At 45.3% G+C, this 19,397-nt stretch overlaps 1 protein-coding gene across 1 annotated transcript in view; it reads left to right on the top strand.

Moving 5' to 3' along the window:
* Positions 1 to 19,184, top strand: part of LOC137332833 (interferon-inducible GTPase 5-like) — a 79,542-nt gene extending 60,358 nt beyond the window's left edge. Inside the window, exons 5-6 of the mRNA XM_067996765.1 lie at positions 8,695 to 8,799; positions 14,563 to 19,184. Of these exons, the coding sequence (XP_067852866.1) occupies positions 14,563 to 15,756 (1,194 nt within the window). The 5' untranslated portion in view covers positions 8,695 to 8,799 and the 3' untranslated portion in view covers positions 15,757 to 19,184. The remainder of the gene's footprint in view (positions 1 to 8,694; positions 8,800 to 14,562) is intronic.
* The last annotated feature ends 213 nt before the right edge of the window (positions 19,185 to 19,397 follow it).

Genomic DNA, 19,397 nt, shown 5'->3' with positions numbered 1-19,397 from the left:
TCCCGGCTCGCTCTGTTCCTAGTTACATCTGTTCCCAGTTACCTCTGCTCCCAGTTACCTCTGCTCCCGGCTCGCTCTGTTCCTAGTTACATCTGTTCCCAGTTACCTCTGCTCCCAGTTACCTCTGTTCCCGGCTCACTCTGATCCCAGTTACCTCTGTTCCCGGCTCGCTCTGCTCCCAGTTACCTCTGTTCCCGGCTCGCTCTGTTCCAAGTTACCTCTGTTCCCAGTTACCTCTGTTCCCAGTTACCTCTGCTCCCAGTTACCTCTGCTCCCGGCTCGCTTTGTTTCCAGTTACCTCTGTTCCCGGCTCATTCTCTTTCCAGTTACCTCTGTTCCCAGTTCCCTCTGCTCCCGGCTCGCTCTGTTCCCAGTTACCTCTGCTCCTGGCTCGCTCTGTTCCCGGCTCGCTCTGTTCCCAGTTACCTCTGCTCCCGGCTCGCTCTGTTCCCAGTTACCTCTGCTCCCGGCTCGCTCTGTTCCCAGTCACCTCTGCTCCTGGCTCGCTCTGTTCCCAGTTACCTCTGTTCCCAGTTCCCTCTGCTCCCGGCTCGCTCTGTTCCCAGTTACCTCTGCTCCCGGCTTGCTCTGTTCCCAGCTCGCTCTGTTCCCGGCTCGCTCTGTTCCCAGCTCCCCCTGTTCCCAGTTACCTCTGTTCTCAGCTCCCTCTTTTCCCAGTTAGCTCTGTTCCCGGCTCGCTCTGTTCCCAGCTCCCCCTGTTCCCAGTTACCTCTGTTCCCAGCTCGCTCTTTTCCCAGTTACCTCTGTTCCCGGCTCGATCTGTTCCCAGTTACCTCTGCTCCCAGTTACCTCTGCTCCCGGCTCGCTCTGTTCCCGGCTCGCTCTGTTCCCGGCTCCCTCTGTTCCCGGCTCGCTCTGTTCCCGGCTCCCTCTGTTCCCGGCTCCCTCTGTTCCCGGCTCCCTCTGCTCCCGGCTCCCTCTGCTCCCGGCTCCCTCTGTTCCCAGTTACCTCTGTCCCCAGTTACCTCTGTTCCCGGCTCGCTCTGTTCCCAGTTACCTCTGTCCCCAGTTACCTCTGTTCCCGGCTCGCTCTGTTCCCAGTTACCTCTGTTCCCGGCTCGCTCTGTTCCCAGTTACCTCTGTTCCCAGTTACCTCTGTTCCCAGTTACCTCTGTCCCCAGTTACCTCTGTTCCCAGCTCGCTCTGTTCCCAGTTACCTCTGTTCCCAGTTACCTCTGTTCCCAGTTACCTCTGTCCCCAGTTACCTCTGTTCCCAGTTACCTCTGTTCCCAGTTACCTCTGTCCCCAGTTACCTCTGTTCCCAGCTCGCTCTGTTCCCAGTTACCTCTGTTCCCAGTTACCTCTGTTCCCAGTTACCTCTGTTCCCGGCTCACTCTGTTCCCAGTTACCTCTGTTCCCGGCTCGCTCTGTTCCCAGTTACCTCTGTTCCCAGTTACCTCTGTCCCCAGTTACCTCTGTTCCCAGTTACCTCTGTTCCCAGTTACCTCTGTTCCCGGCTCGCTCTGTTCCCAGTTACCTCTGTTCCCAGTTACCTCTGTCCCCAGTTACCTCTGCTCCCGTCTCGCTCTGTTCCCAGTTACCTCTGTTCCCGACTCGCTCTGATCCCAGTTACCTCTGTTCCCGGCTCGCTCTGTTCCCAGTTACCTCTGTTCCCGGCTCACTCTGATCCCAGTTACCTCTGTTCCCGGCTCACTCTGTTCCCAGTTACCTCTGTTCCCGGCTCACTCTGTTCCCAGTTACCTCTGTTCCCGGCTCACTCTGATCCCAGTTACCTCTGTTCCCGGCTCGCTCTGTTCCCAGTTACCTCTGTTCCCGGCTCACTCTGATCCCAGTTACCTCTGTTCCCGGCTCACTCTGTTCCCAGTTACCTCTGTTCCCGGCTCACTCTGATCCCAGTTACCTCTGTTCCCGGCTCACTCTGTTCCCAGTTACCTCTGTTCCCGGCTCACTCTGTTCCCAGTTACCTCTGTTCCCGGCTCAATCTGAAGGGTGATCTAATCCAGGTGTTTAAAGTGATAAAGGGATTTGCGAGGGTGGGTACAGAAAAACTATTTCCTTTGCTGGGAGAGTCCAGAACAGGAAGGTACAACATTAACAAAAGAGCTGGTCCATTTAGTATTGAAATCAGGAAGCAGTTTTTCACACATTGGGCAGTTGAAATCCATCACTCTCTCCCCGAAAATGCTGTAGATCCTGGGGGACAACTGAAATTTTCCGGACTGAGATGGATGAATTTTGTTCGGTGAAGGTATCGAGGGATATGGAGAAAAGACGAGGAAATTGTAAACCTCAGTTTGTGACAGTCAGATTGTTAACTAATTCTGGTTCGTTACTTCATCCCTTCTCGGTTCTAAAACAGATTGTTCCATAAAACTGTCCCGAATATATTCTAAAAATTCACTGCCTTTACTACTTGGCCTAATCTGCTTCTCCCAGTCTGTGAAAATTAAAATCTCCCATTAGATCCACATTGTTTCTGCTACATGCTTCCCTCATCTCAGTATTTATACATCTCCCCACTCCATCACTACTGTCCCACCTGAGTCTTGTATCCTTTACTGTTCCCCCCGGACTGATCCCACTGCCTGTTCACCTTTACTGATGTCCTTTCTTTCCACTGCTGTGATTGTATCTTTTATCAATATTGCTCCTCCTCCTCCTCCTTTCCCAAGTTCCCGATCCTTTCTAATGATCCGATAGTCGGGAATATTTAGCTCCCAATCAGGCCCATCTTGTACCAGGTCTCTGTAATAACCACTACATCATACCCTTCAAGGTGAATTTGTGCTTCGAACTCATTTGTTTTATTCCTTGTGCTCCGTACATTCGTGAACTGAACTCTTATTTGGGGAACTGACCCCACCCTGACCATTTGCCCCGATGGTGAATTTCTCACACTTTTTGACCAATCACACTTTTAGTTTCTGATTCTCTCCACATTGAGACACAGACAATTTAATATCTTTTTATTTCTTATCACTCCTGCTTTATTTTAAGAGGTTTTTTATTATTATTTCCTATAATCTTTCCTGTTCCCAGAACATTTACATTATCTTTATTTTTCTACTCTAATCCTTGCTCTTATCCCCTCTTTACCTTATCTTTAAATTAGTTTCATTTCCACCCAGACCCTCCCTCTCATTATTGGTTTAAAGTCCTTTCTACAATCCGACCTGTCCTTCCCACGAGGACACTGGTCCCAGCTCGGTTCAGGTGGAGCCTGTCCCAGTGATACAGCTCCTTCCTGTCCCAGTCCTGGTGTCAGTGTCCCATGAAATGGAACCCCTCCTTCCCACACCAGTCTTTCAGACACACATTCAATTTCCTGATCTGTTTGTCCCGATGCCAATTAGCCCGTGGCTCGGGTAGTAATCCTGAGATTATTACCCCCGAGGTCCTGCTTTTTAATTTAGCTCCTAGCTCCTGACACTCCCTCAGCCGGACCTCCTCCCTGCTCTTTCCTGTCATTGGTTCCGACATGGATCACAACAACTGGCTCTTCCCACTCCCTTTCCAAGTTCCTTTCCAGCCTATTCGAGATATCCATTCCCCTGGAGGCAACACACCCTCCTGGACTCTCGATCGTCACTGCAGAGGATAATCTCTATCCCCCTAATTATCGATTCCCCTCTAACTACAACCTTCCTATTCTGCTGGTCTCCCCCTTGGACTGGCTCCTGCCTCACGGTGCCTTGGTTAACATTCTGGCCATCCTCCCCGCAGCCTTCCTCCTGATCCCCACAGGTAGCAAGTACATCGCACCAGTTGGACAGGACCAGATTCTGCGGTTCCCCCTTCCCTCCACTCGGTTCCCCTTACCCTGCTGACTGTCAGTCACACATTCCTCTTCCTGACCCTGCATCTCTCGACATGGAGTGACTGTGTTCTGGAGTAAACTATTCAGAGATTCCTCCCCCTCCCTTATGTGTCAGAGTGTCTCTAACTCACACTCCAGCTCAACGACTCTGACCCGGAGTGATTCAAGAGATGGACATTTCCCACAGGTGTGATCACCCGGGACAGTCTCAGTGTTCACAAAGTCTCACATTCTGCAGTCCCGACACACTGCCCCTGCTATCATTACCTGTTCTTTCTTTCTTTAAATTTTTATATGTATTTATTTATTTCCAGAGCTAACTGATTTCACCTTTAATATTAAATTTTAATTATCAAATGGATTTAATTTGATTCATTTTAGTTGCTTTTCATTGCTCAGTTTAGTTTAATGAGCCGAAGGCTTTCTTTTATTGGCCTCCAATTTATATTTTTAAAATTTTTCTTCCTTACTTAAAGCTGCTCATTCCATTTTTGCTCTTGCCTGTTATTTATTAATTTCAATGTTTAACTTTAGTTTAATCCCTTAAATCGACCTTATCGTTTAGTGTTAAAGGAAGAGAAAATAAATGAACAATGAGCTTTTCATCATCGATTGAAACACATCGAGAAACTGAAAATATAATAAGGAATAGTCAGCACGTATTTCAAAAGGGAAGGTCCTGCTTGACCAGCCTTATTGAATTCTTTGAAGAAGTAACAGAAAGAGTAGACAAGGGCAATATAATAGATGTAATATCGTTGGATTTTCAAAAGGCCTTTGATAAGGTACCGCAGAGTAGACTCGTGACTAAGGTCAGAGCATGTGGAGTCAGGACAAGTAGCAGAATGAATAGCAAGCTGGTTACAAAACAGAAAACAGAGAGCAGGGGTAAAAGGTGGATACTCAGACTGACAAAAGGTGGGAAGTGGTGTTCCACAAGGATCAGTGCTGGGACCACTGTTGTTCACCATTTACATAAACGATTTGGACTCGGGAATTGGAAATACAATTTCAAAATTTAAGGACGACACCAAATTGGGGGGTAGAGTTAATACTGAGGAGGACGGAGACAAAATGCAGGAAGACTTTAATAAATCTGTAGAATGGGCGTGTAATTGGCAAATGAATTTCAATATAGATAATTGTGAGGTGGTGCATTTTGGAAGGAAGAATAAGGAGGCCAGATACTGCTTGGGTAATGAGAGTCTAAATGGGGTCAAGGAGCAGGGGGATCTGGGGGTACAGATACACAAATCACTAAAAGTAACGACACAGGTTAATAAGGCCATAAAAAAGGCAAATCAAGCACTGGGGTTCATTTCTAGAGAGATAGAATTGAAAAGCAGGGAAGTTATGTTAAACTTGTATAGAACCTTGGTTAGATCACACTTGGAGTACTGTGAACAGTTCTGGTCTCCATATTATAAAAAGATATAGAGGCACTGGAGAAGGTGAAAAAAAGATTTACTCGGATGATACCAGAACTGAGAGGTTATAATTATCAGGAGAAAGTAAACAGCTGGGGCTCTTTTCTCTCGAAAAGAGAAGACTGAGGGGTGACCTGATGGAGGTCTTTAATATTATGAAGGGGGTTCCACTTGTGGAGGAGACCAGAACGAGGGGCCATAAATATAAGATCGTCACTAATAATTCCAGGAGGGAATTCAGGAGAAACTTCTTTACCCAGAGTGTAGTTAGAATGTGGAACTCGCTACCACAAGGAGTAGTTGAGGCGACGAGCATAGATACATTTAAGGGGAAGCGAGATAAACACATGAGGGTGAAAGGAATAGAAGGATGTGTTGATAGGGATAGATGAAGTGGGGAGGGAGGAGGCTTGTGTGGAGCATAAACACTGGCACAGACCTGTTGAAGGAATGGCCTGTTTCTGTGCTGTCCATTCTACGTAATTCTATGTAATTGGTGATTTACTGAGCACCTCCTTCCCCATTGAATGGCAGGCTTGAGGGGCTGAATGGCCGACTTCTGTTCCTAATGTTCCTGTGTTCCCTCTATAGATAATTCCCACTCTCTCAAAATTCCTGTTTTACAATTTCTCGCTCTGTTCCCGGCTCGCTCTGTTCCCGGCTCGCTCTGTTCCAGGCTCGCTCTGTTCCCGGCTCGCTCTGTTCCCGGCTCGCTCTGTTCCCGGCTCGCTCGTCGTCCTCATCTTTAAAATTTCTCGCTGTGTTCCCGGCTCGCTCTGTTCCCGGCTCGCTCTGTTCCCGGCTCGCTCTGTTCCAGGCTCGCTCTGTTCCCGGCTCGCTCTGTTCCAGGCTCGCTCTGTTCCCGGCTCGCTCTGTTCCCGGCTCGCTCTGTTCCCGGCTCGCTCTGTTCCAGGCTCGCTCTGTTCCCGGCTCGCTCTGTTCCAGGCTCGCTCTGTTCCCGGCTCGCTCTGTTCCCGGCTCGCTCTGTTCCCGGCTCGCTCTGTTCCCGGCTCGCTCTGTTCCAGGCTCGCTCTGTTCCCGGCTCGCTCTGTTCCCGGCTCGCTCTGTTCCAGGCTCCCTCTGTTCCCGGCTCGCTCTGTTCCCGGCTCGCTCGTCGTCCTCATCTTTTTAACAGTGCAAATCTTATGCCCATCAAAGCCCTTCTGGGCTCATGCATAGTTTCACGGTTCAAGTACACAGAAATTTCCTGGTTTTACACAGTTCCTGCTATCGATGTAACTTAACACCCAAAGAAACCCATTCTAACAGCACCCCAGTGCTTCAGGCCAGTGTAAGTAAAGAATTACAGGCTTCCCAGGAAATTTGTTATCGCCTTCCATCACATCTTTAAATCACTGACACCTGAACTTCATTTTACTGCAGTGCTTTCCTCACCTGGTGGTGGGCAGGAAGGAGAGGGAGAGTGTGATGGTGCCCAGAGAGCGGGGGAGGAGAGGGAGAGTGTGATGGTGCCCAGAGACTGGGGGAGGAGAGGGAGAGGGAGAGTGTGATGGTGCCCAGAGAGCGGGGAGGAGAGGGAGAGTGTGGTGGTGCCCAGAGACTGGGGGAGGAGAGGGAGAGGGAGAGTGTGATGGTGCCCAGAGAGCGGGGAAGGAGAGGGAGAGTGTGGTGGTGCCCAGAGAGCGGGGGAGGAGAGGGATAGTGTGATGGTGCCCAGAGAGCGGGGGAGGAGAGGGAGAGTGTGATGGTGCCCAGAGAGCGGGGGAGGAGAGGGAGAGTGTTGTGGTGCCCAGAGAGCGGGGGAGGAGAGGGAGAGTGTGATGGTGCCCAGAGAGCGGGGGAGGAGAGGGAGAGTGTGATGGTGCCCAGAAAGGGGAGGGAGAGTGTGCTGGTGACCGGGGTCAGCGGAGAGGGGAGGGAGAGTGTGCTGGTGACCGGGGTCAGCGGAGAGGGGAGGGAGAGTGTGCTGGTGACCGGGGTCAGCGGAGAGGGGAGGGAGAGTGTGCTGGTGACCGGGGTCAGCGGAGGGGGGAGGGAGAGTGTGCTGGTGAGAGGGAATGGGGTGGGGGGAGGAGTGGGGACGTGGTGTGATGCCCTGGGTGGAGAGGGAGAGGGAGAGGGAGAGGGAGAGTGTGGTCATGTGTTATCCTGGCCTGCTCTTGTGAAATGTTTTTGCTTCTTTCTACATCGTTGATCAGTCCTGGGTGTGGGGTGTTGGGCATCGGTGCCAGTGCCAGTGCCAGGCACCTGCAGGGGGCACGATCAAAGTTGGTGTCCAGCCTCGTGAAAGGAAGACCCAGGAGTGTGAGGCCTGTGTCTTGTATCTCGAGAAGGGCTTGGAATCTTCATCAGGGAGCCAGTTGAGCTTCTTCTGCCTGTTGCCCTGGCGTTGTGCCCAATTGGGCACAGCTGGCATTTAGGTGGGCATTATGGTGCCAATCTGGGCTGACGCAGTGGGTGAGAGATGGCGTCACATTACTTGGTAGAAACCACTTGTCGCTGCTGACCTTGCTCTGGGACAATGTCCTGCTGCTTCCGAGCGTCTGCACAAAGTTTTAAAATAGTAACACTGTTGTTGCACGGAGGTTTCCTGGGGGGGGGGGGGCGAGGGTGTCAGCAACTTACACAGTTTCTATACTCGACTTACACTAGAGCTGCACCAAAAATATTGAAATCAACTTACCCCAGGAAACTTGTGTGCAAATCCCTCTGCTGGTGAGAGGTAACTTTCCAGCAGAATAACGACATAACAACGGTACAGCTGATAGTGAGGAAATTCAGGGCCGGAGTCTCTGCTTCAGTTGGAATGAGTTTATAAACTAGGATCACTATTCCCATGGGAGAATGGAATGAGGAATTAATCAATGGTTAGTATCAAATATTATTCAATGAATGGAAAATATTCTTCACTTCAAGTGAACAAGTCTGGATTTAGTGAAAAGAGTTTGAAAGTTTAAGAATAGTTACTGAAAAATAAAGACCAGGAAAATTACTAAAATAAAACATCAGTTCACTCGAGGACTTTAAAGCAATAACTGGTTTGCAGTGGTTTAATTTTTAACCAGTTTTAGGCTGTCAAGAGTTCACAATAAAACAATCAATGGCAACACCATGAACAAGAATAGATCAGCCCGAATACGGTAAAAGTGAATCAAACAATAGGAAAAGCCCAAGAGTTTCACTAAACTCACAAACAGGTTTCTGTGGAGGTTTTGATGAATCGGGTTATTCTCGAAGAATTGGGATAAGAAGTGCTGGATAACTGAGGCTCACACAGTAAAACAAGCTCTTTGATCCCCAACATCTCCTGTCTTTACACTGCATGTTTCGGGCTGGGTCTGTTTCTGACATCCTTCATTCTTGTGTTTTTGGGAAGTGGAAAATTCCAGGAAGAGTCTCACTTTCCTTTGATTCTCGTTGAATGACCGACAGGACTCAATCTAATCTTTTAAAGGGGTGTGGTTTCAGACAATTAAATAGTGTGACTGTTTCCCTCGATCCTCCCAGTTCAGGTCCAACATTGAAGCAGCAGGTTCATCACTGATCGAGGTGTTGACGTGTCAGTAGCAGCATCCACTTCACTGATAGACTCTCGACAGGGAATCACTGCAGGTAAGGACAAGGAATGTAACTAACAATTAATATGTTCATCCAATTGTTACTCCATTAGTGCACATGTCACTGCATTATTTTAGAAGGGACGGAGAAACCAGGTAACTACAGACCTGTCAGTTTAACATCAGTTGTGGGGAGGTTACTGGAATCTATCACCAGGAACAGAGTGACTGAGCACTTGGACAGGTATGAGCTGATCAATCTGACTGATCTAGTTGAGGAGGTCACCAGCATGGTGGACAGGGGAGGGTCCATGGATGTCGTCTCTCTGAGCTTTCAGAAGGCATTTGACAAGATTTTACACAAGAGATTATTAACAAAAATGAGAGTGCATGGAAATGGAGGTAACCTTGTGACATGGGCTGGTAATTGGTTGGCAAGTTGGAGACAGAGAGTAGGGACAAAGGGAACATTCTCTGGTGTCATGTGACAAGTCTTGTTTCCCAGAGATATGTCCTGGGGCCTGAGCTTTTCACCATATATATTAATAACTTGGATGAAGGAATAGAGAGTTTATTTAGACGAGTTTGCAGATGACACTGTCAGGAGGCACAATAAGTTGTGTAAATGAGAGTAGGAAGCTACAAAGGGACATGGACTGAGTGAATGGGCAAAATTATGGCCGATGGAGTTCAATATGGAGAAATGTGAGGCTATCCACTTTGGATACGAAAAAGACAAATCGGAATATTTCCTTAATGGTGAGAGCCTCGGAGCTCTGGAGGAGGAAAGGGATTTCGATATTCATGTCCACAAATCAGTGAAATGTGGTTCACAGGAACAAAAAGCAATCAAAAAGGCTGAAGCATTCTCGTCCTTTATCTCAAGGGAGTTGGAATTCTGTCCCCAGCGCGCTCTGTCCCGATATTAAATCCAGGTGTTTAATTCAATAAAGGGATTTGATAGGGACGATACGGAGATGCCGATATTAAATCCAGGTGTTTATTTCAATAAAGGGATTTGATAGGGACGATTCCTCTCCCCCCCACCGATCGATTCCTCTCTCCCCCCACCGATCGATTCCTCTCTCTCTCTCCCCCTCTGCCCCATTTGCCGATGTTCCCCCCTCCCGATTTCCGTGGATCATCCCCAAGTGTCCCTGGCTGCTCCCTCCTGCCACTCGTGTTCCTTCCCGTCTGCCGGCCAGGCTGTCCGTTTGTCCGGCTGCCGGCGGGAAACTTAACAATGATATCGAGGTCCTGCTGGTAAGTTCGGCAGGATCTCCGTGTCACCGGCATTGCCGAGTTCTTTGGCTGTTTTCAGCCTCCCTGTAAATATCGGGGCCGTTGTTCCAGAAGTATTGTTGATGAAGTCCATGGGATTAAAGGGACAGTGGCAGCGTGGGTATGGAATTGGTTCAGGGACAGAAAGCAGGGAGTCGTGGTGAACGGTTGTTTTTCAGACTGGAGGGAAGTATACAGTGATGTTCCCCAGGGGTTGGTATTAGGACCACTGCTCTTTTTGATACATACTAGTGACCGGTACGGTAGCATAGTGGTTATGTTACTGGACTAGTAATTCAGAGGCTTGGCCTAAAATCCAGAGTCATGAGTTCAAATCCTGCTACGGCAGCTGGTGAATTTAAATTTAATTAATTAAATTCAATTAATTAAATAAAATCTGGAATTAAAATACGAGTATCAGTAATGGTGGCCATGAAACTACTGGATTGTCGTAAAAACCCATCTGGTTCACGAATCTCCTTCAGGGAAGGAAACCTGCCTTCCTCACCCGGTCTGGCCGAAATGTGACTCCACTCCAACGTGGTTGACTTTTAACTGTCCTCTGAAGTGGCCCAGCAAGCCACTCAGTTGTAAAATCTCGCTACGAAAAGTCATAATAAGAATAAAACCGGACGGACCACGAGGCACCGGATACGACAACGGCAAAACACCAAGTCCAGTCGACCCTGGGGACTTGTGCCAAAATTGGGAGAGCTGTCCCACAGTCAAGCAGCAGCCTGACACAGCCATACTCACAGAATCATACCTCTCAGCCAACGTCCCAGACTCTTCCATCACCATCCCAGGGTAGGTCCTGTCCCACCGGCAGGACAAACCCACCAGAGGTGGCGGTACAGTGATATACAGTCAGGAGGGAGTGGCCCTGGGAGTCCTCAACATTGACTCTGGACCCCATGAAATCTCATGGCATCAGGTCAAACATGGGCAAGGAAAGAAAACCTCCTGCTGATTACCACCGACTGCCCTCCCTCAGCTGATGAATCAGTCTTCCTCCATTTTGAGCACCACTTGGAGGAAGCAGTGAGGGCAGCAAGGGCACAAAATGTACTCTGGGTGGGGGACTTCAATGTCCATCACCAAGAGTGGCTCGGTACCACCACTAGTGACTGAGCTGGCCGAGTCCTGAAGGACATAACTGCTCGACTGGGCCTGCGGCAGGTGGTGAGCGAACCAACACGAGGGAAAAACTTACTTGACCTCGTCCTCACCAATCTACCTGTCGCAAATGCATCTGTCCATGACAGTATTGGTAGAAGTGACCACCGCACAGTCCTCATGGAGATGAAATCTTGTCTTCGCACTGAGGACACCATCCAACGTGTTGTGTGGCACTACCACCGTGCGAAATGGGATAGATTCAGAACAGGTCTAGCAGCTCAAAACTGGGCATCCATGAGGCGCTGTGGGCCATCAGCAGCAGCAGAATTGTATTCCAGCACAATCTGTAACCTCATGGCCCGGCATATTCCTCACTCTACCATTACCAACAAGCCAGGGGATCAACCCTGGTTCAATGAGGAGTGTAGAAGAGCATGCCAGGAGCAGCACCAGGCGTACCTAAAAATGAGGTGCCAACCTGGTGAAGCTACAACTCAGGACTACATGCATGCTAAACAGCGGAAGCAACATGCTATAGACAGAGCTAAGCGATTCCACAACCAACGGATCAGATCAAAGCTCTGCAGTCCTGCCACATCCAGTCGTGAATGGTGGTGGACAATTAAACAACTAACGGGAGGAGGAGGCTCAGCAAACATCCCCATCCTCAATGATGGCGGAGTCCAGCACGTGAGTGCAAAAGACAAGGCTGAAGAATTCGCAACCATCTTCAGCCAGAAGTGCTGATTGGATGATCCATCTCGGCCTCCTCCCGATATCCCCACCATCACGGAAGCCAGTCTTCGGCCAATTCGATTCACTCCACGTGATATCAAGAAACGGCTGAGTGCACTGGATACAGCAAAGGCTATGGGCCCCGACAACATCCCACCTGTAGTGCTGAAGACTTGTGCTCCAGAACTAGCTGCGCCTCTAGCCAAGCTGTTCCAGTACAGCTACAACACTGGCATCTACCCGACAATGTGGAAAATTGCCCAGGTATGTCCTGTCCACAAAACGCAGGACAAATACAATCCGGCCAATTACCGCCCCATCAGTCTACTCTCAATCATCAGCAAAGTGATGGAAGGTGTCGTCGACAGTGCTATCAAGCGGCACTTACTCACCAATAACCTGCTCACCGATGCTCAGTTTGGGTTCCGCCAGGACCACTCGGCTCCAGACCTCATTACAGCCCTGGTCCAAACATGGACAAAAGAGCTGAATTCCAGAAGTGAGGTGAGAGTGACTGCCCTTGACATCAAGGCAGCATTTGTCCGAGTGTGGCACCAAGGAGCCCTAGTAAAATTGAAGTCAATGGGAATCAGGGGGAAAACTCTCCATGGCTGGAGTCATACCTAGCACAAAGGAAGATGGTAGTGGTTGTTGGAGGCCAATCATCTCAGCCCCAGGACATTGCTGCAGGAGTTCCTCAGGGCAGTGTCCTAGGCCCAACCATCTTCAGCTGCTTCATCAATGACCTTCCCTCCATCATAAGGTCAGAAATGGGGATGTTCGCTGATGACTGCACAGTGTTCAGTTCCATTCGCAACCCCTCAAATAATGAAGCAGTCCGAGCCCGCATGCAGCAAGACCTGGACAACATCCAGGCTTGGGCTCATAAGTGGCAAGTAACATTCGTGCCAGACAAGTGCCAGGCAATGACCATCTCCAACAAGAGAGAGTCTAACCACCTCCCCTTGACATTCAACGGCATTACCATCGCCGAATCCCCCACCATCAACAACCTGGGGGTCACCATTGACCAGATACTTAACTGGACCAGCCATATAAATACTGTGGCTACGAGAGCAGGTCAGAGGCTGGGTATTCTGCGGCGAGTGACTCACCTCCTGACTCCCCAAAGCCTTTCCACCATCTACAAGGCACAAGTCAGGAGTGTGATGGAATACTCTCCACTTGCCTGGATGAGTGCAGCTCCAACAACACTCAAGAAGCTCGACACCATCCAAGATAAAGCAGCCCGCTTGATTGGCACCCCATCCACCACCCTAAACATTCACTCCCTTCACCACCGGCGCACTGTGGCTGCAGTGTGCACCATCCACAGAATGCACTGCAGCAACTCGCCAAGGCGTCTTCGACAGCACCTCCCAAACCCGCGACCTCTACCACGTAGAAGGACAAGAGCAGCAGGTACATGGGAACAACACCACCTGCACGTTCCCCTCCAAGTCACACACCATCCCGACTTGGAAATATATCGCCGTTCCTTCATTGTCTCTGGGTCAAAATCCTGGAACTCCCTTCCCAACAGCACTGTGAGAGAACCGTCACCACACGGACTGCAGCGGTTCAAGAAGGCGGCTCACCACCACCTTCTCAAGGGCAATTAGGGATGGGCAATAAATGCTGGCCTCGCCAGCGACGCCCACATCCCGTGAACGAATAAAAAAAAACCTGGACTTGGGTACAGAGGGTTTAATTTCAAATTGTGCAGATGACAGGAAATGTGGCAAACCGTGAGGAGGAGAGTAACAGACTTCAGGAGGACATAGACAGACTGGTGAAATGGCAGACACTTGACAGATGCAATTTAATTCAGAGAAGTGTAAAGTGATACCTTTTGGCAGGGAGAACGGGGAGAGGCAATATAAACTAAATGGTATAATTTTAAAGGGGGTGCAGGAACAGAGAGACCTGGGGGTGCACATACACAAATCTTTGAAGGTGACAGGACAAGTTGAGAAGGCTGTTTTTAAAATAAGAAAGCATGTGGGGTCCTGGGCCTTATTAATAGTGGTACAAGAGTACAAAGCAAAGAAGTTATGCTAAACCTTTATAAAATACTGGTTAGGCCTCAGCTGGAGTATTGTGTTCAATTCTGGGCACCACACTTTAGGAAGGATGTCAAGACCTTGGAGAGGGTGCAGAGGAGATTTACTAGAATGGTGCCAGGGATGAGGGACTTCAGTTATGTGGAGAGACTGGAGAATCTGAGATTGTTCTCTTCAGAGCAGAAAGGTTCAGGGGAGATTTAATCGAGGTCTTCAACATTTTGAAGGGGTTTTGATAGAGTAGATCGGGAGAAACTGTTTCCATTGGCAGAAGGGTTGGTAACCAGAAGACACAGATTTAAGGTAATTGGCAAAAGACCCAGAGGTGAACACAAGTTATTCAAATGTCAGGAGTATCTTTATAGCACATGGAGCAGGAGCAGAGAGAAAGTAAGAATGAAGGATGGGGATAGAGAGATCTCTCATTTTACAAGTTCCTTTGTTTCTCAGCTCAGTGCATCTTTCAGTCGTTGTGAGTGAATTTTTTCAGCTCCAGTGATTTCTGCGTTTAATCAACAAGTTCCAGTTGTAGTTTTCCTTCTATCTTTAACTAAAGGCACACACAGATTGGAGAAATTATACTGAGTGTAAAATATTAATTATTTTCTACTCGAGATCAGATGGCTCAGTCTTCGACCTCTCCATTCTTCAGTCTGGAAGAGCTGAAACAGTTCAAGTCTGCTTATGAAACGGGTGGGCTGGAAAAGGTTGTATCTCTGATACAGAGGAAGACAAATGAGCTGGACAGTGCAGAGCTTAACATTGCAGTGACAGGAGAAACAGGCGCAGGGAAATCCACCTTCATCAATACTATGAGAGGACTTCGGAAAAATGATAAGGGAGCAGCTAAAGCCGGGACCACAGAAACCACAATGGAGCCAACCCGATACCCACATCCCATCCTGCCTAATGTTTACTTCTGGGACCTGCCAGGAGTTGGAACTTTGAAATTCACAGCCAATAAATACTTGGAAAAAATGAAATTTAATAAATACGATTTCTTCATCATTGTCTCAGACACACGATTAACAGAAAATTATGCAAAACTCGCCAAAGAGATTAAACAGTTGGGAAAGAATTTCTACTTTGTTCGCTCTAAAATTGACAATGATCTCCGTGCTTTTAAATTGGAGGGTGTGAATATTAACAAAGATGAAGAACTGGGAAAGATCAGGGAAAACAGTGTCAGCAACTTGAAACAGGCAGGGATTCCATCACCTACTGTTTTCCTGATATCAAACTTTAAAGTAAATCAGTTTGATTTTCCAGCATTCAAGGAAACTCTCGCAAATAACCTTGATGATATAAAGAAGCATGTTTTCTTACTGTCACTTCAAAACACAACATTGGAGATTATAGAGAAGAAAAGAAAAGAGCTGGAAAAAAGAATTTGGATGTTGGCAACACTTTCAGGAGCAGTGGGAGCAGTGCCAATTCCTGGCTTGTCCTTTGCCTGTGACATTGGGATACTGATTACAGCAATAACAGATTTCCGTACATATCTGGGTCTGGATGATGCCTCTCTTCAAAGACTGGCCATCATGGCAGGGAAACCTGTGGAAGTTCTGAAAGCAGAAGTGAAAACTCCTCTGCTGGGTGAAATATCTGTGGAATTCGTGAAAAGAATGTTGGTGGGTTCAGCTGTTGTTGCCATTTCAGTAGCTGAGGCCGTCCTCAATTTCATACCAGTCATTGGTTCCATCTTCGGAGCAGGATCATCATTTCTTATGACCAAACATTTGCTGAATGATGCACTGAATGAGCTAACGGAGAATGCGCAGAGAGTGGTGAAGGCTGCATTTGGGACTGATTAAAATGGTCGGCACCAAACATCAGCACATTGAGCTCCTCGAATATATTAAAAATTCAAGAAAGAAGAAGAAAGTTGTGTTGAAATGGAATCTTCCACATCCTCAGGAAATCCCAAATTGTCCCACAGACAATGAATTATTTTTGAAGTGCAGTCACTGTTGTAATTTAGGCAAACATGGCAGCTAATTTGTGCACAGCAAGATCCCAAAAACAGCCAATGAGATGAATGACCAGTTAATCTGTTTTTAGTGAGGTTGGTTGAGGGATAAACGTTGACCAAAACACCAGAATTCTCCTGTTCTTCAAATAGTCCACCGGATATTTTACATCCACCTGAGACGGCAGACGGGGCCTCGGTTTAAAATCTCAATCGACAGACGGGACCTCCGACAGTGCAGCATTCCCTCAGTACTACACTGGAGTCTGAACCTGGATTAAGTGCTCAAATCTCTGGAATAAATGGGAGTAAATTCCAGAATAGCAGCAATTCCACTCCGAACACAACTTGCTGTTCTCTCCATTTCACCATCCTGAATGTTTCTCGGCCATTCCTGATTCCTGTGATCAAATAGTACAGAGCCAATTGCAGTATAATCTAATCGTATATGGACTCAATTGCAGTATAATCCAATAGTATAGAGTCAATTACAGTATAATCTTAATAGTGTAGAGCCAATTGCAGTGTAATCCAATAGTATAGAGTCAATTGCAGTATAATCTAATAGTATAGACTCAATTGCAGTATAATATAATAGTATAGAGTCAATTACAGTGTAATCCAATAGTATAGAGCCAATTACAGTATAATCTAATAGTATAGAGTCAATTACAGTGTAATCCAATAGTATAGAGTCAATTACAGTATAATCCAATAGTATAGAGTCAATTACAGTATAATCCAATAGTATAGAGTCAATTGCAGTATAATCCAATAGTATAGAGTCAATTGCAGTATAATCCAATAGTATCGAGTCAATTGCAGTGTAATCCAATAGTATAGAGTCAATTACAGTATAATCTAATAGTATAGACTCAATTACAGTATAATCTAATAGTATAGAGTCAATTGCAGTATAATCCAATAGTATCGAGTCAATTGCAGTATAATCCAATAGTATCGAGTCAATTGCAGTGTAATCCAATAGTATAGAGTCAATTACAGTATAATCTAATAGTATAGAGCCAATTGCATTGTAATCCAATAGTATAGAGTCAATTGCAGTGTAATCCAATAGTATAGAGTCAATTACAGTATAATCCAATAGTATAGAGTCAATTGCAGTATAATCCAATAGTATCGAGTCAATTGCAGTGTAATCCAATAGTATAGAGTCAATTACAGTATAATCTAATAGTATAGACTCAATTACAGTATAATCTAATAGTATAGAGTCAATTGCAGTGTAATCTAATAGTATAGACTCAATTACAGTATAATCCAGTAGTATAGACTCAATTACAGTATAATCCAATAGTCTGGAGTCAATTGCAGTATAATCTAATAGTATCGAGTCAATTGCAGTGTAATCCAATAGTATAGAGTCAATTACAGTATAATCTAATAGTATAGAGCCAATTGCATTGTAATCCAATAGTATAGAGTCAATTGCAGTGTAATCCAATATTATAGAGTCAATTACAGTATAATCTAATAGTATAGAGTCAATTGCAGTATAATCTAATAGTATAGACTCAATTACAGTATAATCCAGTAGTATAGACTCAATTACAGTATAATCTAATAGTATAGAGTCAATTGCAGTATAATCTAATAGTATAGAGTCAATTACAGTATAATCCAATAGTATAGAGTCAATTACAGTATAATCCAATAGTATAGAGTCAATTGCAGTATAATCCAATAGTATAGAGTCAATTGCAGTATAATCCAATAGTATCGAGTCAATTGCAGTGTAATCCAATAGTATAGAGTCAATTACAGTATAATCTAATAGTATAGACTCAATTACAGTATAATCTAATAGTATAGAGCCAATTGCATTGTAATCCAATAGTATAGAGTCAATTACAGTATAATCCAATAGTATAGAGTCAATTGCAGTATAATCCAATAGTATCGAGTCAATTGCAGTGTAATCCAATAGTATAGAGTCAATTACAGTATAATCTAATAGTATAGAGCCAATTGCATTGTAATCCAATAGTATAGAGTCAATTGCAGTATAATCCAATAGTATAGAGTCAATTGCAGTATAATCCAATAGTATCGAGTCAATTGCAGTGTAATCCAATAGTATAGAGTCAATTGCAGTATAATCTAATAGTATAGACTCAATTACAGTATAATCTAATAGTATAGAGCCAATTGCATTGTAATCCAATAGTATAGAGTCAATTGCAGTGTAATCTAATAGTATAGACTCAATTACAGTATAATCCAGTAGTATAGACTCAATTACAGTATAATCCAATAGTCTGGAGTCAATTGCAGTATAATCTAATAGTATCGAGTCAATTGCAGTGTAATCCAATAGTATAGAGTCAATTACAGTATAATCTAATAGTATAGAGCCAATTGCATTGTAATCCAATAGTATAGAGTCAATTGCAGTGTAATCCAATATTATAGAGTCAATTACAGTATAATCTAATAGTATAGAGTCAATTGCAGTATAATCTAATAGTATAGACTCAATTACAGTATAATCCAGTAGTATAGACTCAATTACAGTATAATCTAATAGTATAGAGTCAATTGCAGTATAATCTAATAGTATAGAGTCAATTACAGTATAATCCAATAGTATAGAGTCAATTACAGTATAACCTAATATTATAGAGTCAATTGCAGTATAATCTAATAATATAGAGTCAATTGCAGTATAATCTAATAATATAGAGTCAATTACAGTATAACCTAATATTATAGAGTCAATTGCAGTATAATCTAATAATATAGAGTCAATTGCAGTATAATCTAATAATATAGAGTCAATTACAGTATAATCCAATAGTATAGAGTCAATTACAGTATAACCTAATATTATAGAGTCAATTGCAGTATAATCTAATAATATAGAGTCAATTGCAGTATAATCTAATAATATAGAGTCAATTACAGTATAACCTAATATTATAGAGTCAATTGCAGTATAATCTAATAATATAGAGTCAATTGCAGTATAATCTAATAATATAGAGTCAATTACAGTATAACCTAATATTATAGAGTCAATTGCAGTATAATCTAATAATATAGAGTCAATTGCAGTATAATCTAATAATATAGAGTCAATTACAGTATAATCCAATAGTATAGAGTCAATTGCAGTATAAATTGAACCCAGCCAATGCTGTGTGACTGTAATTCTGAATTTCCATTTCTTGCTATGTTTTCAGAGATAATGTTGACCATTGGAGTTTCCTGGAATGGGAGAACCAATGAAATAAAGTTTTCATTCGCATCACATTGAATTGTGTCCTGTCCAGTTCATGATGTCTCTCCTGTAGCTCAGTGTTTAGTGGTAATCTCACCCGTGCTGTATTGACTCCTGTGCTGAGGCTGTGGATTGCAGGTTAAATTAATTTGTGTAATTGCCTTGAGAACCAAATTAACCTTCACAATATGCCCCTGATATAAAAACAGATCCTATTCAATTTCTCCCATGGTCTGTAATATCCT

Source organism: Heptranchias perlo, chromosome 15 (assembly GCF_035084215.1).
Source record: "Heptranchias perlo isolate sHepPer1 chromosome 15, sHepPer1.hap1, whole genome shotgun sequence".
NCBI lineage: Eukaryota > Metazoa > Chordata > Chondrichthyes > Hexanchiformes > Hexanchidae > Heptranchias > Heptranchias perlo.
This window is presented reverse-complemented; position numbering and strand designations above follow the sequence as displayed.